This window comes from Piliocolobus tephrosceles, chromosome 17 (genome assembly GCF_002776525.5).
Source record: "Piliocolobus tephrosceles isolate RC106 chromosome 17, ASM277652v3, whole genome shotgun sequence".
Classification (NCBI taxonomy): Eukaryota; Metazoa; Chordata; class Mammalia; order Primates; family Cercopithecidae; genus Piliocolobus; species Piliocolobus tephrosceles.
In genome coordinates this window covers 234398-243413 of record NC_045450.1, presented here as the reverse complement: position 1 = coordinate 243413, position 9016 = coordinate 234398, and the positions used below count along the sequence as shown (strand labels likewise).

At 53.3% G+C, this 9016-nt stretch overlaps 1 protein-coding gene across 1 annotated transcript in view; it reads right to left on the bottom strand.

Moving 5' to 3' along the window:
• Positions 1 to 1813, bottom strand: part of PRSS27 (serine protease 27) — an 8244-nt gene extending 6431 nt beyond the window's left edge. Inside the window, exon 1 of the mRNA XM_023197995.3 lies at positions 1710 to 1813. Coding sequence (XP_023053763.2) covers positions 1710 to 1755 — 46 coding nt within the window. The 5' untranslated portion in view covers positions 1756 to 1813. The remainder of the gene's footprint in view (positions 1 to 1709) is intronic.
• Between the last annotated feature and the right edge of the window lie 7203 nt (positions 1814 to 9016).

Here is a 9016-nt window from a genome sequence, read left to right as displayed (position 1 = left end):
CTGAAAGCTCCGCCTCCCGGGTTCACACCATTCTCCTGCCTCAGTTTCCAAAGTAGCTGGGACTACAGGTGCCCACCATTGCGCCCGGCTAATTTTTTGTATTTTTTAGTAGAGACGGGGTTTCACCATGGTCTCGATCTCCTGACCTCAGCCTCCCAAAGTGCTGGGATTACAGGCGTGAGGCACGGCGCCCAGCCAAGTCCTAGTCTTGATCTAGAGATCAAGGCCCAACTGAATGCTGCCTCCTCCAGGAAGCCTTCCTTGCAGCTTGCATTGTCTATCTTGGAAGCCCCATTCTCTCGAGCTCTCTGTCCTTCTGATGGGAGCTCTGCCTACATCACCCTGGAGCCAGAATCAAGTCTTATCTTAGCCCAGGAGCTCCAAGAAGGCAAGGGCTGCATGTGGGGGGCCTGAGCTCAGGGAATGTGTGGAGAGACACAAGTGTGGCTGTGGGGGCTGATTGGAAATGGGTGATGTGGAGAGCTGAGCCCTCCAGGGTGGGCGCCCTGTTGGGGCTGGAAGCAACAGACAGGGGTGCCAGGGATGTCGGGAGTATTGTTTGGGGCCTGGGCCTGTGATTCGCTGGTAGCTGGTGGGGATGGTGAAGCCTAAGACTCTAGTGGGTGCCAGCCAGAGACCTGGTGGGGGTGCTACCTTGGGGCTGGGGGTGAGGACGCATCCAGGAGTCCAGCCTCTGGTCACAGCTGTTGGTGAACCAACTGCAAAACTCATTGCCCAAGAGTTTTGGCAATGACCTTGGTTCCTCACCCCGCTCAGGGGCAGTCACTGCCTTCCACCTCCTGTGCAGATGGCTCGCTCAGAAGGCACCATCATCCTTGTGCTGGGAGGCTGAGGGGGATGGGGTGGGGGAGGCCGGGTCACTGAGGGGCCACTCTGGTGCCCTCCTGCCCAGGAGAACTAGGAAGCCAGGAGTCCTTGCTAAGCTGCAGCCTGGGATGACCCGACCCAGCCCTGGGAGGTGACTTGAGGACAGGGAAGTGTGGTGGCTGCTGGGCTGGCCAGGCTAGCCCAGGAATGTGACAGGGTTTCCCTGACAGAGAGTGTCCTGACCTGCAGGGAGGGCCTGGCAGGTGGGGCCCCCTGGTTGGCACCTGCTATCCCTGACCCAGGACTGGGAGAGGGCATAGTGGTGCATTGCCAGTTCCTCTGTCAGCAGGGGACAGGGCCCTCTGCCACCTGCACCCCCTGCCCCCAGCTCTCTATTGAGCCCGCAGCCAGCCTGCTGGGGCTTCCAGGCACAGGCAGCAGCCCTGGCTCGGCCACCCTCCCACCCCAAGGATGATGGTCCAGGCACTTGGAGCCTGAGTTCACATCCTGCACATATGAGGCTTCTGTCCTCACCTAGAGAATGAGGGGAGAGGCTGGAGAGAATGAGGTGGCAGGAAGCAGGGAGCCTGGCCAGAGCTGGCACACCAGAGCCCACGGAGAGACATGGGAGGAGGCCTTGCCCAGTTAGGGCGGTGGGGTCCTCTGCGGCCTGTGCGCACACCTCCCACCCTGCCCTCCCCACTTTGGGCTCCCCAGTTGACATATCTAGAGCCTTCCCACCTGCTCAGGGGCAGGAGGGATGGCCTGTCCCACAGCCCTGGCTTGTCCCAGGGAGTAGGGGGCTGAGCTGAAGCCTCAGGCAGTGCAGCGGGGCCTGTTGGGCGACTGCAGCTCCCGGACCCTGCACCTTTGTCACTCACCAAAACACAGCAGCAGCAGGAGCGGCATCGCAGCAGGACGCCTCATGTCCTCAGGCCTGGCTGGGGCACAGGGCTGGGGTCGGCAGTGGCAGAAGTGTTGGAGCACGAGCAAGGTGCAGGCTCCATGAAGTGGAGTTTTATGCTGGAGATGAGCATAGGCCCGGCTATGCCGCCCAACCCGTTGGCCCGGCCGGTCCAGCTCCTCTCCTCAGAAAGGAAGCGCCCAGAGCCGAATCCTCTGTGACCTGGTCCTGAACCCTGAGAAACCTGGGCAGACCCCTCACCCCAGCGCAGTGTGGGATGCTGTTGGCCTTGGTTCCTGGACCCTGAACTGACCCAGACGCCCCAGCAGACCCCAAGCTGACCGCGGAGCACGTGAAGTCCGTCCAGCTTCATTCGTTATTATTATTATTATTATTATTATTTAATTTTTTGAGGCGGAGTCTCGCTCTGTCGCCCAGGCTGGAGAACAATCTCGGTTCACTGTAAGCTCCGCCTCCCGGGTTCAAGCCATTCTCCTGCCTCAGCTTCCAGAGTAGCTGGGACTAAAGGCGCCCGCCAACAGGCCCGGCTAATTTTTTGTATTTTAGTAGAGACGGGGTTTCACCATTCTGGCCAGGCTGGTCTCGATCTCCTGACATCGTGATCGGTCCTCAGCCTCCCAAAGTGCTGGGATTACAGGGATGAGCCACCGCGCCCGACCTCATTCAGTATTTTATTGAGCGCCGACAGAACACAGTGGGGCTGGGCAGCGCTGGTGGGAAAGTCAGGGCCAGGGGTGTTTGTGGGGCCAAGAGCAGGGGAGACAATGGGACATGGGGCGGGGTCCGGGGTTGGCCGCAGCGACTCTCCTCCCGGGACACCAGGCCCCAGAAGCCCCCCAGCCGCGCGCCATCCTAGCCCAGGCGGCCGACTCCGGCCCCGGCTGCCGCCCCTCGGGTGGGATGGGTGCTTCCCGGCACCAGGCAGGGCGGAAGCGGCTCCGGGAAGGCCGGGCCGTGGTGACAGTCTCGGTGTTGCCGCCTGGCTCTGGGCGCGGCGCCGCGGCGTAAGAGGCTCGGGGAGGAAGTTATTTGGGGCACGGAGCTGACGTCAGAGCCAGAGTGGGGCCGGGCCGCGGGGTCAGGGGCGCCGGGCCTCAGTTTCCCCGCCGGCGCCGGGGGTGTACTCGGGGGCGGGGCGGGGCCCGGGCGGCTCCGGGCGGGCCTAGAGGGTGAGGCCGTTCCCGCCTAAGCCTTGTCCCTGTGCGTCGTGGTGCTGCCCTCTGGTGGGCGCGGGGCGCGGGGCACGGCGCAGGCGTCCAGGGGCGCGGGCGGGGCGTTCCCAGCCTCCTGGTCGCGGCTCAGGCTCCCCGCGCAGCCCTCCCTAGCCCCGCCCTCCCACCTCTCCGCCTCCACCGCTCCCTCCCACCCTCCCCGCCCCATCCGCTCTAGTCCCTGGAGTTCCCCGGTCGGGGGTGGGAGGCGGGCTGGGCAGTCCCTAGGGGGCTGGAGAGAACGAGGGAGGGCGGAGTGAGGAGACTCCAAACGTATTCATTCATTTATTCATTCATTCAGTCAATCATTTCTGAACGGATTTGAGCCCGATACTGTCCCAGGTTTGGGGAATACAGAGGTGACTCAAACAGACTGTGAGGTGTGAGGGAGACGACAGGACATCATTTAGCAGATAAATCTCTAATTATAAACCGCGACGGGCCGGGTGCAGTGGCTCACACCTGTAATCCCAGCACTTTGGGAGGCCAAGCAGGCCGATCACCTGAGGTCAGGAGTTCGAGACCAGCCTGGCCAACATGGTGAAACCCCGTCTCTACTAAAATACAAAATTAGCTGGGCATGGTGGTGGGCGCCTGTGATCCTAGCTACTCAGGAGGCTCAGGCAGGAGAATCACTTGAACCCGGGAGGCGGAGATGGCAGGGACACAAGATCGCACCACTGCACTCCAGCCTGGGAGACAGTGAGACCCCGTCTTCTCAAAAAAAAATAATAATAATAATTATAAACCACAGAAAGTGTTTCAAAGTGTCTGGGTGACCACATTTCTCCAGCACCCGATGGTCGGGTCACTGGTGGGCTCTCAGAGGCAGTCTTAGAGCCTGTCAGGTAACTACTTCCTCTTGGCACCTTTCTCTGTGTTCCTTGGTGTCTGCTCCCTAACCCTCCTTTTAAGCCCATTCCTCTAAGGGTGGCTCCACCTTAAATTCAAACAAGTGACAAAAGTCAAGAAGACGACAGGGAAAGCTGGGCTCCTGAGGAGCAAGGCACAGCCACTCCGGCGATTAGAGATTCAGGAACCCAGACTCGCCTCCATGTCCCTGTGCCTGGAGCCCACGACTCAAGGCTGAGAACAGGCCCCTTCCTCACAGCAAGCACCAAACAAATGAAGAGGGGGTTAAAATCCAGAAAGATTTTTATGTTTTTGTTTGTGTGTTTGTTTGTTTTTGAGACAGAATCTCACTCTGTTACCCAGGCTGGAGTGCAGTGGCACAATCTCGGCTCACTGCCACCTCTGTCTCCCAGGTTCAAGCGTTCCTCCTGTCTCAGCCCCCCTAGTAGCTGGGATTGCAGGCACATGCCACCACGTCCAGCTAAAGCCAGGCTGGTCTCGAACTCCCGACCTCAGGTGATCCACCCGCCTCAGCCTCCCAAAGTGCTGGGATTACAGGCGTGAGCCACCGTGCCGAGCCCACCTTTTGGTGTTTGAACTTGGGTGTAAAAATATCTCTTTTAGACACTGCTTTCAATTTTTTTGTGAATATACCCAGAAGTGGAATTGCTGGATCAAATGGTAATTCTTCATTTAATTTTTTGAGGAATAGGCAAAATGTTTCCCAAATTTTTAAGAGAAAATTAAAGGCCGGGCGTGGTGTCTCATGCCTGTAATCCCAGCACTTTGGGAGGCCGAGGCGGGCGGCTCACAAGGTCAGGAGATCGAGACCATCCTGGCTAAGACGGTGAAACCCCGTCTCTGCTAAAAATACAAAAAAAAAAAAAAAAAATTAGCCGGGCGCGTTGGCAGGCGCCTGTAGTCCCCGCTACTCGGGAGGCTGAGACAGAAGAATAGCGTGAACCCGGGAGGCGGAGCTTGCAGTGAGCCGAGATCGCGCCACTGCACTCCAGCCTGGGTGATGAGCAAGACTCCATCTCAAAAAAAAAAAAAAAAGAAGAGAAAATTAATGCCTAAATATTGAAGATAATCCAACTTCTGAAAATACCGTTAATTATTATTATTATTATTTTTGGAGACACAGTCTTGCTCTCTCACTCAGGCTGGAGTGCAGTGGTGTGATCTTGGCTCACTCCATCCTCTGCCTCCCAGGGTCAAACAATTCTCCTGCCTCAGCCTCCTGAGTACCTGGCATTACAGGTGCCCACCACCACACCTAGCTAATTTTTGTAATTTTAGTAGAGCCAGGGTTTCACCATATTTCCCAGGCTGGTCTCAAACTTCTAACTTCATGTAACCTGCCTGCATTGACCTCCCAAAGTGCTGAGATTACAGGCATGAGCCAGCGCACCTGGCCAGCGGCCCTTAGTTATTAATATTAAAGTCCATTTTGAAGAAAATGCCATTTCGATTGTTATGCAAGCAGTCAAGTAAGTCTCACTGATTTCCTACCATTGATATTATAAAGACACTTATTTAATGTAGTGTCTGAAGGAGAAAAAGGGCTCCTACAAATAAAACAAACTGGCTGGGTGGGTGGCTCACACCTGTAATCCCAGCACTTTGGGAGGCCGAGGTCAGCTGATCACCTGAGGTCTGGAGTTCGAGACCAGCCTGGCCAACATGGGAAAACCCAGTCTCTACTAAAAATACAAAAAAAAATTTAGCTGGGTGTAGTGGCGGGTGCCTGTAATCCCAGCTACTCGGGAGGCTGAGGTACGATAATTGCTTGAACCCAGGAAGCAGAGGTTGCTGTGAGCCAATATTGTGCCATTGCACTGCAGCCTGGGCAACAGGAGCGAAATTCCGTCTCAACAAACAAACAAAAAACAAAACAAGCAGAACAAATGATAACCCAAATGACAAGGGAAAATGAGTTCAGGTCAGGCACAGTGGCTGATGCCTGTAATCACAACACTGTGGGAGGCTGAGCCAGAGGGATCACCTGAGGTCAGGAGTTTGAGACCAGCCTGGGCGATATAGTGAAACCCTGTCTCTACTAAAAATACAAAAATTAGCTGGACGTGGTAGCGGGCACTTGTAATCCCAGCTACTCGGGAGGCTGAGGTGGGAGAATCGCTTGAACCCAGGAGGCGGAGGTTGCAGTGAGCTGAAATTGCACGACTGCACTCACTCTAGCCTGGGCGAGAGAGCAAGACTATGTCTCAAAAAAAAAAGAAAGAAAAGAAAAGAAAATGAGTTCAAACATCACAGAAATTTTTTTTTTTTTTTGGGATGCAGTCTCACTCAGTAGCCCAGGCTGGAGTGCAGTGGTGCGATCTCGGCTCACTGCAAGCTCCGCATCCCAGGTTCACGCCATTCTCCTGCCTCAGCCTCCCAAGTAGCTGGGACTACAGGCACCCACCGCCACACCCGGCTAATTTTTTTTAGTTTTTTATTTTTTTGAGACAGAGTCTGGCTCAGTCACCCAGGCTGGAGTTCCATGGCTTGATCTCTGCTCACTGCAAGCTCTGCCTCCTGGGTTCACGCTGTTCTTCTGCCTCAGCCTCCCGAGTAGCTGGGACTACAGGCACCCGCCACAATGCCCGGCTAATTTTTTTGCATTTTCTTGGTAGAGACGGGGTTTCACTGTGTTAGCCAGGATCGTCTCGATCTCCTGACCTTGTGATCTGCCCGCCTCAGCCTCCCAAAGTGCTGGGATTACAGGCGTGAGCCACTGCGCCCAGCCACAGAAATACTGATAGGAAAAATTTCATCCAAGACATTCACTGAGTCAGCTGACCTCACCACATCTGTAATTGTCATATTCCCCGCAAAAGTGTCAAGGGAAGTCAGGACTTCAACACCCACTTCAGGGATCATTTTTATTTTATTTTATTTTATTTATTTTTTGAGACAGGGTCTCACTCTACTGCTCAGGCTGGAGTGTAGTGGCGTGATCTTGGCTCACTGCAGCCCCAACCTCCTCAGGCTCAGGTGTTCCTCCCACCCCAGCCTCCCCCATAACTGGGACTACAGGCACACACCACCACGCCCAGCTAATTTTTGTATTTTTGTAGAGATGGGGTTTCACTATGTTTCCCAGGCTGGTCTCGAACTCCTGAGCTCAAGTGATACACCCATCTCGGCCTCCCAAAATGCGGGGATTACAGGCATGAGCCACTGTGCCTGGCCAAATTTTAAAAATTTGTTAAAAATAAATTTATTTTTCTTTATTTAATTTATTTGTTTATGTTTATTTATTTTTTGAGTGAGAGTCTTGCTCGCACCCGGCCTATTTTTCTTTAAAAATTTATGCCTGACTCTGACTCAAATGAGAGATGAAAGTCAATTTATCGATTTTTAAAAGCCACTTGGAAAATTAAAGCTAACCAGTCTAATCCTTGACACTTATTTCTCCAGGTGAGACCCAGGCTGACTGAAAGACTGTTCTGCCTGTTTTCCACGCTGCCCGTCATAGGCCTCAGGCTGTTCTGCTCCTCCCCATTGTCTGCTGTTCTGTGTTGCCACAGAGCCTTTACTCCAGGCTGACATCCAACTGAGCACAAGCATCAGAAAGGAGGCTAGGCCAGGCACGGTGGCTCACACCTGTAATCCCAGCTCTTTGGGTGGCCAAGGCAGGCAGATCTCTTGAGGCCAGAAGTTCAAGACCAGCCTGGCCAACATGGCAAAACCCCATTTCTACTAAAAATACAAAACTTAGCTGGGCGTGGTGGCAGGCGCTTGTAGTCCCAGCTATTCAGGAGGCTGAGGTGGGAAAATCACTTGAACCCGGGAGGCAGAGGTTGCAATGAGCTGAGATCATGCCACTGCACTCTAGCCTGGGCAACAGAGCAAGACTCTATCTCAAACAACAACAGCAACAACAACAACAACAACAACAACAAAAACCAACCTGGGAAAGCAATGTTAATACTGAACATAGGCTAGGCACGGTGGCTCACGCCTGTAATCCCAGCACTTCAAGAGGCCGAGGCGGGTGGATCATGAGGTCAGGAGATCGAGAACATCCTGGTTAATGTGGTGAAACCCCATCTCTACTAAAAAAAAACAAAAAATTAGCCGAGTGTGGTGGCAGGCACCTATAGTCCCAGCTACTCAGGAGGCTGAGGCAGGAGAATCGTGTGAACCGGGAGGCGGAGCCTGCAATGAGCTAAGATCATACCACTACACTCCAGCCTGGGCAACAGAGCGAGACTCCGTCAAAAAAAAAAAAAAAAAAAAAAAAAAAAAAAAAAAAAAAAAAAAAACTGAACATACTATAACTTAAAGAAACAAAACAAAACAAAAAACCAAAAAACCTCCAGGTGTGGTGACTCATGCCTGTAATCCCAGCACTTTTGGAGGCCGAGGCGGTGGGTCACTTGGGGTCAGGAGTTTGATACCAGCCTAAGCAACATGGTGAAACTCCGTCTCTACTAAAAATACAAAAATTAGCCAGGCATGGTGGTGGGCACCTGGAATCCCAATTACTCAGGAGGCTGAGGCAAGAAAATTGCTTGAACGTGGGAGGCGGAGGTTGCAGTGAGCCGAGATTGTGCCATTGCACTCCAGCCTGGGTGACAGAGTGAGACTCCATTAAGAAAAAAAAAAAAAAAAATGAGGGAAACTATGCAATGATTAAAAAACAACAACTCCCCAAGAAGACCTAAGAATCATGAGTTGGTATGCACCTAACATCATAACCTCAAAGATATAAAGAAAAAATGGGCACATTTACAAATAAAAATTGACAAAGTAACCCCTATAATCATACTGGGAGATTTAACAACTGTATAACAAATTTTTTTTTTTTTTTGAGAAGGAGTCTCACTCTGTTGCCCAGGCTGGAGTGCAGTGGCGCGGTCTCAGCTCACTGCAAGCTCTGCCTCCTGGGTTCACACCATTGTCCTGCCTCAGCCTCCCGAGTAGCTGCGACTACAGACGCCTGCCACATGCCCGGCTAATTGTTTGTATTTTTAGTAGAGACAAGTTTTCACCGTGTTGGCCAGGATGTTCTCGATCTCCTGACCTCATGATCCACCTGCCTCAGCCTCCCAAAGTGCTGGGATTACAGGTGTGAGCCACTGCGCCCAGCCAACAAATTTTTAATACTTTTTTATTATCTATAAAATAATATGAGCCACTGCACCTGGGCCCAGCTTGGTTTTTGATGAGAATTGGCCTGGAATATCTTTTC